The sequence below is a fragment of the Pleuronectes platessa genome, chromosome 10 (assembly GCF_947347685.1).
Source record: "Pleuronectes platessa chromosome 10, fPlePla1.1, whole genome shotgun sequence".
In the NCBI taxonomy this organism is placed as follows: Eukaryota; Metazoa; Chordata; class Actinopteri; order Pleuronectiformes; family Pleuronectidae; genus Pleuronectes; species Pleuronectes platessa.
The window spans coordinates 12,754,124-12,767,114 of NC_070635.1; the positions used below are offsets into that span (position 1 = coordinate 12,754,124).

A 12,991-nucleotide genomic window follows, 5' to 3' on the forward strand; every position below is an offset into this window, starting at 1 on the left:
GTTTTTAAATAGCTGAGGGGAAAACTACTGACAAGGGTGGACTGGCCTTTGAAAAAACACATTGATGTTTATGCTTTCACTTCACTGCACTGAGCCACTTTCCCAGAGCGTGAGAATTGCACCTCTGTGCCACGGGCCCACATGCGCGTGCGTCTTCTGTGCGTCTTTTGGAGGAAGTGAGCGTGATTTGAAGGGTATTAAACACAGTGATGGCACCAAACCACGTGGGAATAGAGTCTCCTCTCAACAGCACTGGACTGCAGCTCTACTTTACTCTACAGTTGTTGTTGTTTACCTCTCAGCAGGGTGTTTTTCCTGTACGTTTCCAGCAGCAGCAACACCCCGCCCCCCTCCTCGCGCTTTCATTCCTCAGACAAGTTCCGAGGAGGAGCGAAGCACGAACACTTCTGAACCGACCTCCACAGAATGCAACGCAGAACACCTCACTTCTAATCAGGGCTTTTATTGTTTGTTTTTTACGCACACGACAAGGTTTTACTTTCTCCTCCTCACTTCTTTTAACTTGAGGGTGACACTTTTACGCGCAGCGCGGGCGGAGAGAAGTCCTCATTGGGAGTTTGTTGGAGGCTGAAACACGGTAAGTTCCTTCAAGGGAAAGTTCACCTCTGAGCTTCCAGACAGCGAATGCATCCTATCAAACACGTTGACCACAAACCGATCAAACCTGCAGCGTCCACGTGTTTCTTTGTCCTGTGGAGTTATTGCGCTTTTACTGCTCCGGCTGCAAACCACAAACTTCCAATCCCCCTCCAACTTGACCATTAAATTACACCAAACCACCGTTATGTATGTGTCACGAAAACGCGTCAGATCCGCGTGTCTTCTCCCCCGCGTTCAGCCGTGGGTTGCCGCGCTGGCGTCAGAGTGTTTCCTTCCTGCGCAGAAAGTGCCACGCCATCCGGGAGCTTCATCTCCTCACTGATCTGTGCCAGCAGACCGTGAAGCGCTCTCCAGTCTGCGGTGCGTTCACTGTCTGAAACGTATCCTGCACTGTTTGACGGAAAACTCCAATCTGTAAAAGTATGTTGCAGCCCACTCATGATTTTGAATTTCTGTTCCTTGTATAATTAAATATATGGGCCAGGGGCTTGTTTATAAGGGTTCGATTAAACAAGGCCAATTTTCCTTATTGCAAACTCGTCCATGACAATCCCACTTTATTTTAATCCATGGTAATTGTGATTTTGAAGTGCGGCTTCATGGTCTCCTCTGCCCATTCTACTTATACGTGACTCAGAAGTCTAACAAACAAAAAGATTATTGGATTGGTTCTTGTTAGAAAAGCTCTTGCCTGTATTTGTTTGATTAAACCTGATTGGCAGGTCTTTATTGTTAATCCTGCTCCAGGGTTGAAGTGTTGGTTTCTCTTCACACCCCCATTCTCCTTATGCATGAATCTGATTTTCTGCAAGTGTGGAGCTAAAGCTCAATCGACCTGCACCATATTTAGTAGTGTTATTGGGACAAGTGGGCTGTGGAGCTGAGGAAGCTACCACCAGCCGTCTGTGTGGTCGTGCAGTGTCCTTAAATGTGCAGACCCCCTGCAACTCCACCCACAAGTCCGGAAGTGGAACCTTAGCCTGTAAACATTTGGGTGTAAGAGAATCTCAGAGAATGTCCCAGATAATAAATAGACATAAAAATCCGCCCTCGAGGTTCATGTCGCGCCAGCAGAATGGATGACTCCGTAGAAACCATTCCAATCTCACTGGCCAGATATCAAGTGGAACCCAACACCAGCCTGGGACTCGTAGGTTTCATATATATATTTCTGAGGTGCCCAGTCTGAAATAGACTCTGTTCTCTCACCTCAAATAAGGAGGCTGTGTTACCAAGATGCTGATCTTGATCATATAAGTGATGCAGTCATGTAACGTCTAACCAAGATTGTTGTGTCCCTACCAGGGATTCACCCATGTGAAATATGGGGGCTGATACCAATACTGGGGAGTAAACAAATCTGATAGTTATCACTGTACACGTGAAAATAATTGCCGATGAATCCTAAAATGCCATTATCGAAACAAAGAAATGTATTTGAAGCGTGATATTTTACAGTTTAACCATAAACTTAATAAAACAAAACAAATGCTATCAAATATATAGAACAATAATAAACTTTCAATGATTTGGCTCTTTGGACTTGGACTGTTCTTCCAACAGCGTCATTTAAAGCTGCAATAGAATGTAGATGAACAAGTTTCCCCATTTCTGATCGACTGCTCTAGGGAACTACCTTGGGACCTTTAATGGCCTGACTGGTAATTTTTTTGCTTTTTTCTTCTTTTTTTTTATATTGTGAAACCAGTTCCTCTCTGAAAACAAGGCTGTTTCTTTAAGTTAATGAGGAAGTCAGTACGTTTGAAGTTTTTTCTGTAAATCACATGATTAACATTTGCATATCACTTCGACACGATACTCTCATGAAACAGCATTGACCCAAAGTGTGAGCTCTGTGTCTTTCTGTCTGTCTCTGTCCAGCAGGAACCATGGATCTCGTGGTGCTGGTGGCGTTCAGCTCCTGGTTGGCTCCTGCACTCGGTGAGCTTAACTTTCCCTCACTAAGTCTGTTCAGGATCTTTGTGTCGTCTTTGCAAATGTTCTGTGGTTCCACTGCTCAGCTTCCCCTCTGTGGCTTTATTATAAGTCTCCTCTGTGCTAAACCAGCTGTGTGTCTGTGTAACAGGATCAGCGTTTGGCAGGGAAATGTCGGGTAAGTTGGCCTGCATTAGAAGTGGTCACCAGCAATGCATGGCCTCTAGCTTTTTTTGGGGGGGGGGTTGGTGTTGGAATTCCACCATCATTGACATTTTTTCATGTTTTCCACTCCATGTCATTGTGTGGCTGGGAGAGAAGGCTGTGTCCGAGCAGTGTAAATATGTCCTCACGCTGCAGGACTGAGCGCTGGCAGCTTTGTGGCTGCAGAGCTTTGGTTTAAGTTTGGCTGTGTGTGATGAAGGTTTTCAGTCCAGCTTGATGTTGAGCAGATTCTACAAGCACATTTCTTATTTTCTCCATCGGACCTTTTGTCCCGAGGCTTGTCAGTATTATACAATGGGCTTTTTTTGTTTCACAGATTTACTGTCTACTTACAATAAGGTCAAAGTAAACTCCGGCACTTACTCTGCAAAACGAGAATATATAACATATTTGAGAGTTTATGCTTTCAACCGGTCATAATCTTTTTTCTATCATGTGCTAGAAACATTTCTCAATAATCTGAACTCGTGTAGAGCGGCTGTGATAAATTGCATAAGTTCAGAGATCACATCGTGTTTGCCCACACTCTGAAATGATTTCACACATTATCCTCTTACTGTCTCCAGCCTCAGTTGTTGATGTTTATACTGGAACACATTCACATGTTAAGCTGCCGTTCACAGTCACAGTTGAGTATTTTAAAATAGAGCTGTAAAAAAAACAACAATGTGAGATGTTGCCACTGTGGGGGACACATCGTTCTCACTCCCAACTCCTCTGTGTTTTTATTATCACACCGAGTCAACGTGTCTCTTTTAATTGTTCTCGTTGTTTTTGTTGCTGTTCAGGGGGATTTATGATTCAGATTAACACCAAATACAATGAGCTGTGTAGCGAGATCCCAGAGAGTGGAGGAGACACAACATGAACACAACAGCCGGTGTGTTTTCCCCAGATGGGAGCAGAGGGATGAGACAGAGCACAGGGGTCTGGACTTTCCCACAATAGTGACACGACACAAACGAACACAGAGCAGATCTGTTGACTCTAAAGAGAGTGGAACATATGCACGTCCGTGTTTGTTGTGAAAGTTGTGACGAACGCTGCATGACTGACACTGAAGCAGTTTTCAGACTTGAACTGTGGAAAATTGGGTCTGGTCACTTTCCATAGTTTGCCTTTCGCGTGTGAATTGCGCAGCAGGAGGTTGTCCGTTACATTCAGGTAAGGGGGGGCAGGACTTGACGGCTCTACTGGGCTACGTAGATCACATGTTTTTGTTTACAGCAAGTCAACAAAGGCGTCAGTTCTTATCCCCAAAGGCTCTCGCATCGCCTCATCTTTCGTGTAGTCCGGAGAATTGGATCGCTCCTTTTACCTTGACCTTCAGTTTGCCTTTCACACATGAACACAGCAACACATCCTCCGCGTTATTCAGACTTGGACTTATTCAAGAGTTGGAGCAGACAGGAAGGAAGTGCCGTATTAATTCGTCTACAATCATGTGATTTTATTGCGAAACACCGGTGTCCACTCTTATCACCACAAACTCTCAACATCTTCAATGGTGTCTTCTACGTAAAAGGCAGACACTTTTTTCAGGGGTATTTTTTTTATTTTAGCGTAATACGGATTCGGGGGGTTGGGGGTGGGGGGGCAGTTGGAGAAAGTCTGCAGATAATCCGGAAGCTCTCACTGGGACATTTACATCCACACACGCACCTCCTCTGGAGAGGATCTGCAGAGTTCAGTGCATGTCTGAAAGCAGCTCAAATTGACATCTTCATCAGCATCTTCTAAATGTATGTCACCCTTGCAGGACCAACTACCAGGGGGCTGGCAGGAAATACATTTGCATTCATGCAGCCCCTCTGGATTATTTCAGGAGATCTGAAGTTCAGCGCATGTCTGAAAGCAGCGTAGTTGAGTTTTTGAAGCCGGCGTTGACGCTTCTGGGGAGTGAATTTTCTCCATTATCACCAGTTTGCTGACTTACTCAACCCAGTGAATGTCTTTTTCTTATGACTAATGATTTTTCTCCCTCTTTTCACAGCCTCGGCAGCAGTTGGCGACATAGGTGGGTATTATTCTAAAAGAAGCTGGGGAAAGTCAAATTAAGATACGTCTCTGGGCCCCGTGCTCATGTAAATTAACACTGGTACCACACTGGCTAATGAATAGATGAATGGCCCGGGCTCTAAAAGTGCTGAATAGCAGTCATATCGTAAGTGCTCTCTGAAGTGTGTCAGCGGCTAAATCTCTCATTTCTTTTCCTCTCTCTCTCTCTCTCTCTCTCTCTCTCTCTCTCTCTCTCTCTCTCTCTCTCTCTCTCTCTCTCTCTCTCTCTCTCTCTCTCTCTCTCCACCAGATTACGACAGCGCTTTTAATTACGGTGAGTGTTGAGCAGATGAACCTGTCTTTCTTTTTTTTTTAATGGCCGGCCCTCTGCACAGGAAACATCTGGGAGGTCGAGATGAGTTTGCATTTTTCCACATTTTTTTTTAGAAGTGATGGAAAACTTAGACCCCGGAGTCGTCCCACTGGGTCAGGGGTTTCTTCTCATCCTGTCCGCTCCGCTCTGAGTTTGATTTCGACAGAAGGACGAAACATCTGCTTTGATGCTTTATGAACAATTTCCATCAGTCACGTAGTTGTTATCTTTCAGTTTCAAATTGTGGTCTCATCGCCTACTGCACCATGAACTGTCCTGAACCCAGCTTCGGGGGTCGGGGCCCACAGGAGCTCCAGAGATAAATCTGGGGGGGGTGGGGGGGGGTCATGAGATCTCAACGCAAAACGTTTCACACAAGATGTATGTTTGCTTTACACTGTCTTTAATCGGTCTTTCCCCCTTTCTTGTAAAGTAGTTGGTGCTTTCATGTCCTTCTGATCCATGGTAATATCTTGTGACCCCTCAGGAGCTACAAAGACATATCTGAGGTGGTCACAAGATATACACATGGATAAATAGACAAAAGGAAGTTACAGCTGTTAAACAAAATAATTCATACCCTTTTTTCTTTCTGGCTGATTTTAACTCCGCGGGGCTCTAACAATTAAACACCCTGTCGATTACACAATGTCATTTTCCATTTATTTTCAATGTGTTTTTGCTTTAATCATGCAAATGTGTATAGTTGTTATTACTAACCGACTCATCTCTAGTTTCAAAGACTAGACAGTGTTACATGCATGTAAACAAAGCTGTGATTTATATTGGTCACAATACAAATATATATATATAGATGATGTTAGTATTATAAATACAGTAATATTTGATCAACTAGTCACCACATATAAAACCATAAAAATGATTGCTGCCTGCTCTGCTTTCTTTCTTTCTTTCTTTTGCAATAATTTATTGGTTTATCTCCTTTATGTTCAAGAATCATCAAAGTCACATTTCCTTTGCTGCATCTCACCCTGCGTCACTGTGACACTTCAAAATCAGATTCGACCGTGATGTTTTTTACAGCTTTGGTGACTGCAGCTCACAGGAATTTGCGATGACCCGACATGACCATTAGGGGGCATGCTGGACATTTCTGCAGTGCAGCCCTTCAATCGAAATGTGGTGACATTCGTGACAAAGGCCTCGACAGGCTTTAGAATCCTGGGGATTTTGTGGCTGAAAGCTTTCATGTGCTGCTAATCACGTCAGTGAGCATTACAGAGTCCTTGTTCCTCATTTCAGATTATGAATCTCTGAGAATCGGTGGCCTGGTTTTCGCAGTGGTCCTGTTCCTCCTGGGTATCGCCCTCATTGTCAGTAAGTGGTTTGCCTCTGTAAGTACACAGCAGATGTGTAATGTCAAGTGTCGTTTTCCACCACACTGTGTTCCCAGTAAGTGCGAGTTGACCTCACAGTCTCCCGAATGTACACTCTGCCGCAAAAACAAGCCGCCCAGTGTTTGTCTCAGACGTCTGGAAGGGAGATGAGCACAGAGGCTTCTCGCACGGGCTCAGCACTCGCTGCTCTCATGCTCCGTGTATCACAGCAGCTCTTTATACATCGTCCATTTTCTCTCTACCCGTGTCCTTCCATGGTTCTTTCTCGCTACCTGCCAACACACGCTGCTACTGCAAGGGGGAGCCCTGAAACCAAAACCAACCAATGAATAATTCACACACACAGAGACACACAGAGAGAGACACACAGACACACACACACACACACACACACACAAACACACTCTTGTACTTCTGTCTTAGTGAGGACACTCATAGGCATAATGCACATGCCACCCTTACCCCTTGCCTTAACCATCACAACTAAATACCTTGCCCAAACCTAAAACCAAGACTTAACCCTCAATTTTATTTTATTAGATATTTTGTTTTAAATAACAGTATTTTCAATTTAAATTGTATTATCAACTTACCTAGACACTTGATCGCACTTTATGATTATCACACTTGCCCTTTTTGTATTCTCGTTTAACTGTTTGTGTGCACATAGGCCCCTGGCATATGTGGTTTGTTCCAGTGGGTTTTACAGATATGGCTGAAATGAAATGAATTGATAAATGATTAAAGATTAAAGATTTTGTAGCATTAAGTAATTATTGAAGTTTCACTACTATTAGCTTGACAGATTATTCATATTTAACCCCAAATGACTCAGCTGTAAATTAACTTTATTTTTTGGTGGTTGTCAAACTTCCAACCTCATTAGTGTGAGATAAAATGTCTTCCAGGCAGAACATAGAACCATAAGAGAGAAAATCCTCGAAATGTATTATTTGGCACCAGTGTGAAAGTGGCTGATGTGAGGATGAGTGTTACCTTTCACGACGCTTTATTCTTAGTCCTGACTCCTGAGTATGTAGGTCACCAGATCGGCTCTGGGATTTTCCATCTCTTTGGCTCACAGCAGCCTCTCTACTGGCCAGTGGTCTTGTCTTACACTTCAGGCGCAGACAGTGTGATACTGTGTACGATGCTGCGTTAGCTGAAACCTGTACGATCTGGTTTATGAAGGTCAACTGGGGTCATTGGTGCAAACAAACATCTACTTAGTTTCATATACGTTAACACCAAGACGCTGCCCTGATGGAGCACGTGATGGGCTCGTGCTGAAGTTATGAGTAAGCACAGCTTCATCTATGCCTCCTTCTATAACTATATTTCCAAAGAGTTTAAATATCAAAGTGCTTTTGTCGTCTCACACATAGTATACATGCTAACTGACTTCATACCACTGGCGCCTGTAGTTTTCCTTTCAACAGCTGAACTCTGCAGTGATTTTGGTAGGTTAATGTTCTCCTGAGCTGAGGCCATTAAGCTGCAAGCTTCTAAAGCCTCCTGAGGCTCGTAGCCCAGACGGGCTTATCTGCACAAAGACTGTATTCATGTAGTATCAAAGCAACCTCTTGTATGACAAGAACTGTGTGTCGTGTACTGGTATAATAATTTCTCCTGTGTTCCCCCCATGAACAGGCCGGAAATGTACCTGTTCGAAAGGAGAAAAGTCACGGTAAGTTGAGCAGAAGTCAGAAACCAAAATTATAAAGGATTTTCTGTTATATATATATATATATATATATCAACTAGAATGGCGCAGAGGTAGAGTAAATACCTCTGCCCAAGCCCAATAGTCTCCTTAAAGTAAATCAAGCCACACCAAATTGCACAAACTCATAGAAATCAGTTCCATAAATGTGGCTGATTTCTTTTCATTAAGATCCGTGAATTGTTCCCTGGGAAAACTGTAAAAATTCTCATCAAAGTTCACCAATGTTGAACTCCATGCGAAGTCACACTGCGATTTGCTTCACCACAGAAATCCAATGTTTTATTCGCCTGCTCGCTCACTAGAATGGAAATTAATACATTGGCCTCTGAAATAATTGCGTACACATGTATGTATTAATTTCAATGTTTCAGAATTTCTTCATTAACACTTAATATTTGTATAGATCCAAGGGTCCTGATGCGGAATCGGGTGTTCCAAGAGGTACGTTTTTCTCTTCCTTAGTAATATGTACAAATTAAATAAATGCATTTCCAAACAAATCTAAATTTCTCTCTGCAGCTTAGACACAGAGGCGAGGAGCAGTGGAGATCTGGTGAGTGTTTTACAAACATGTTTAAAACGGTTTTCTCCAGACGGAAGCTGACGGATATTGTTTTAAATCATCTTCTTCCTCTTTTCTGCAGTATTACTCACTAGTGCCAGTAGGTGGCAGCAAACACCACAACCAAAGCCGAAGACAATCTTTCCAAGATTGCATGAAGCTTTTATTTTCACGATGATGCTCCTATTTTTGCCATTTACATGTTTTGTATCAGTAGATTGTATTTGATTATGTACCTACTTCATTTTATGTTGGCAATAGAGTGATTTCCATTTGTATTTTTTAGTGTTTTCCAAACTGAAGCAATAATAATAAAGCAAATGTTGGAAAAGGTTTTGTTTTCTTGTTTTATAAAGACAGCATCATTTTATTTCCTCTGCCATTAGCACTGGACTAGTGCAGAAAGCTGTTGTGCTGCACTCCTGCTTCTGCTGACACTGCAGACATTTCAGTTACACATGCAGCAGTAACTAGCAGCAGCGAGAGCGTGAATGATCAATGCTGCATTGTGCAGCCCTCGGACAAGACTCTTTTAAAAAAAGATAACTCTTATTTTTACAGATGTTCTTCTTCCATGCCGTGTATTGATAGTTTTTTTTGCGCTGTATGGAGTCAGGCAGGAGGAAGATGCAGATGTCGGCTTTATTTTCTCCCCACAGTTGCAGGAGCAGGCTCACTGCACTGCACAAAAGAAAACGCATGCACATAAACTGGTGCATTTTGAGCAGGTGCACACACATTCCTCTAAGAAATCCTCCCATTATGAATAAGAAACTCCAAGCAATAGTAGAGCCATAGCATTTTGAAGTAAGAATATATATTCATCTATTTCACATCACCTCTCATGCTCAGAGAACACAGACCGCACTACTGGTGCCCAGTAGCTCACAGGAATAGTTCGATTCTCTTATCAATTTTGTGATGAGATGTTATCATCTGTTATTCTTTTATTCGTTTTTATCTTTGGGCTCCTGTGGTAAACCTCTATGTAGTCCACACCCTGATAGATGTATCACAGGGGAGTGAACCCTGGGGCTGCAGCATTGTGAATGCATTGTTCGGGTGTGGCCACCAGAGGGCCCTGCTGAGTTCACACTGAAGGTTCACTGCACAATCCAGTGCTGTTCTGTCCAACTGCCTCCTCTCACATCCAGTCTTCATCTGCAACCTGCTAAATCTCTGGAAGACTGCTGCATCTCTGCTGTGCATCATGGCCACCACAGGTTTGATCCTTCTTTTCTTTCTTTCTTTCTTCAACCTAGAGTTCATCAGACAGAAGCTCTACAGATTGAGAAAAAAGACTTAGTTATTAAATATGTGATTATATTGTTTTATTTCCATACTTGTCTTGATGTAGTTAAGTGAGACTGCAGTATCGTTGCCAAATGTACTAGTGATGCATGCATCAGTGTTTTAACAAAGAGAGTTTAATAAGCTCACTGAAATAAACAATTGAACAATATTAAAGATATTTAACTGGTTTCTCTGGAGTCGTCTTTGTGGCAGAGGAAAAAACATGGGCGGGAATGTAAACTGCCAGCTCAGCCACTTGGGACTGAGGGTTCAGCAGCATTATTGACAGACCAATACCTCAACAGTCTGATACAGGCTGCATGTTAAGCGCAAAATAATTCAATATATTGGCTGAGAGTCGAAAATCTATCGTAGTAAAATAGCTTAAACATATTTCCTGTTATTTTGCTGCTCCATCTCTCTTCTCTGCTGCTGTGAGGAAATCCCTGTATCCTGGCTGCTGCTGCTGCTGCTGCTGGCCCCTAACCCCCTTTTTGTGGTGCATCTTTTACTGCTGAGCACATATGCTGCATCGAGCGCCTTCAGTTGTGAAAAAAAAAAACGTGCCCCTGAGGAGTTGAGGAGCTGCAGATACAGATCCTAGTTCATTACTGCTGTATTTTAAGCTTATTGCTGCTCAACTCAACACCTTTTATTTTTATTTGTTCTATAATTGACCAGATTCTGTCTTTGCAGGAACAATGTTTCCAGACCAAAGTGACTTTGACTACGGTAAGACTCAGTAATAATTTTTTTGGATTAAAGTTAAGTTCATCATCAGCTTCTGAGGAACGTCCGTGTGGTAAACTCCCAATGATTTTGTCCCCCTGTAGATTATGAGACGTTGCGGACCACAGGGATGGTCCTCGCTATTGTCATGTTTGTCTCTGGCATTTTAATAGCCCTGAGTAAGTTCAGACTTTAATTAAGATATCTCTCTAATTCAGAGGCTTTAATCAAATTTCTAACTCGTCTATCATTCCTCAAACAGGTAAAAAATTCACTAAATGTGTAAAACCCTCATCCAAGTAAGACATGTGGATGACCCGCCTGTGCATGCTGTATGACTCTGACTTGAAGGGGGAAACACAACCGGTGTGCTCATGTGACTAATGCTGAGTTTCTCACAGCTTTTCCTCTCCCCTCCCCTGCCCTGGATGCATCTTCTCTTAATGTCCATTCCCCCCTTGTTCTGCAAACACACAACCCTGAAACACACCTTAACGATCAAACACAACTACACATAACAAGCCACACGTGGGCAGTGCTTTCACATTCCCCAAAACTCGGTGGTTGTTCTTGAAAAAGCATTTGAGTCAAAGGTATGCGTCATTCTGCTCATGTGTTGGGAGTGAGTGTGTGGCCGTGGGTTTTCACGGGCTGGTCGCATGCTGCTTGAATGGCCAGAGAGGAGGAGCACCTAGCTGCTGTTTGAGCAGGATGACAAATAAAAACTGGATATTGATTTATGGTTATTGAAAGCCTGACTCAGAATCCTGTGGCTTCGACTGACTCATGAAATCTTGGTGAGGGAGAAACTTGATTAAATGCAACTCGCCCGAGTTGAAGTTGTGGCCACAGGCTTCAGACTGCAGAGCCAGTGATTGATTATCAGATAGAAGATGAAATTGAAAATAGGAATCTTTACTTATTTTTCTTATTTGTAATTTCAGCTCCAGCTCGTCTGGGACCCAGATTCCAAAGACAGAGGGTAAGTTCACTTAACTGCAGGCGGGCGTTTCAAGTCATTATTATTATTATTATTATTATTATTATTATTATTATATACTGTGAAATGTACTAATGTGTCTTTTCTTTCTTTTTCTTTTGCAGTTCCTCCTCAAACTGTTTAGACTTCAGACTCTCCGACCTGAAAGAGAGAAAGCATGCCAGCAAACACACAAAAACACACACACACACTCACTCTCTCTCTCTCTCACACACACACACACACACACACACATAAACACACATGTTGTCAACTTGTCAGCTGGATGATCAATAAACAGGGTTTTCTGATGCTTCCTCTTTGAACCAGTGGTGGTATCTGACGAACAGCTCCTCCCACAGCTTCTCCTCTCCCTGCCCTGGATGCCTCCTCTCTTAATGCTGCAGAAATGTACAAAACAACTTTTTGTATACTTTGCTCAGTGTTGTGTGATTGTTGGTACTATAAGCAGTAGAGACATGAATATATGCACAAACAAAAGCTCATATGCATATTCAGAAAGACAGAAGCAACAAGTATTGTCTCTATTCCTGACAGTCAAATAAAGAGCATGAATATATATATATAAATATATATAGACTTGGCCATTTTGTATCAATGACCCATGAACTGCATGCTTCAGTAAATTGTAACAATTGTCTATTACCTTTATTTTCCCTAATTTTTCCTTTATTTCTGTTGATATCTTTTTCCAGAAAAGCATTAATTAATGATAGAATGAAGAAACAAATCACAGGAATAAATCAAAAGTTGTCAAATTACCCAGCTAAAATGAAGCAGCGGCCATAATAACTTATCAAGATTGAAGATCAATGTATTATTTGAAAGATCTTTGAAAAATATAAAAGAAAATGTGTATTTAAAATGTTTGTTTTTATGTTTTAGTATTAGCAGTTTGTTTTTATTTCGAGTAAAAAGGAATTAAGGAATGAGAAATTGAAGCCAATACAATGAGACCAGTGTTTCAAATAAAGCTCTTGTCTACTCAACATGGTTCTAACAGTGTCTTTAATCATCTGGTTTGATGTGAGTGAGAGAAATGAGAAAATATCATGATTCATTTTTCCAATTAGACAGATCTTTGTTTTGCCTCACAGGAATTCACAGCATGTCTAATAACAGAGATGACACACTGTTGAGAGACAGCTCAGGAATTATTCATCACTGAAAT

At 42.2% G+C, this 12,991-nt stretch overlaps 1 protein-coding gene and 1 long non-coding RNA gene across 3 annotated transcripts; both read left to right on the forward strand.

Annotated features, from left to right (window-relative positions):
* Nucleotides 1-322: 322 nt before the first annotated feature.
* On the forward strand, nt 323-9,131 carry LOC128449912 (FXYD domain-containing ion transport regulator 6). Of its 2 annotated transcripts, none has more exons than XM_053433267.1 (9): nt 323-598; nt 2,506-2,562; nt 4,775-4,798; nt 5,090-5,113; nt 6,416-6,490; nt 8,161-8,197; nt 8,640-8,677; nt 8,756-8,789; nt 8,881-9,131. In XM_053433267.1, exons 2-8 carry the CDS (start codon nt 2,511-2,513, stop codon nt 8,758-8,760), a joined length of 255 nt encoding a protein of 84 aa, XP_053289242.1. In that variant the 5' UTR covers nt 323-598; nt 2,506-2,510; the 3' UTR covers nt 8,761-8,789; nt 8,881-9,131. The 2 variants fall into 2 exon arrangements, with proteins under 2 accessions (XP_053289242.1, XP_053289241.1); XM_053433266.1 differs by having other exon boundaries at nt 335-598; nt 2,503-2,562.
* A 1,641-nt stretch (nt 9,132-10,772) lies between these two features.
* On the forward strand, nt 10,773-12,809 carry LOC128449913 (uncharacterized). Its single transcript, XR_008339923.1, has 2 exons — nt 10,773-11,802; nt 11,925-12,809. It is a non-coding gene; the product is annotated as an uncharacterized LOC128449913 (long non-coding RNA).
* The last annotated feature ends 182 nt before the right edge of the window (nt 12,810-12,991 follow it).

Coding starts and splice junctions, on each gene's coding strand:
- LOC128449912 (XM_053433267.1), top strand. CDS start 2,511: ATGGATCTCGTGGTGCTGGTGGCGTTCAGCTCCTGGTTGGCTCCTGCA. Junction 2,563..4,774: donor CTGGTTGGCTCCTGCACTCG/GTGAGCTTAACT, acceptor CTCTTTTCACAG/CCTCGGCAGCAGTTGGCGAC. Junction 8,198..8,639: donor TCGAAAGGAGAAAAGTCACG/GTAAGTTGAGCA, acceptor ATATTTGTATAG/ATCCAAGGGTCCTGATGCGG.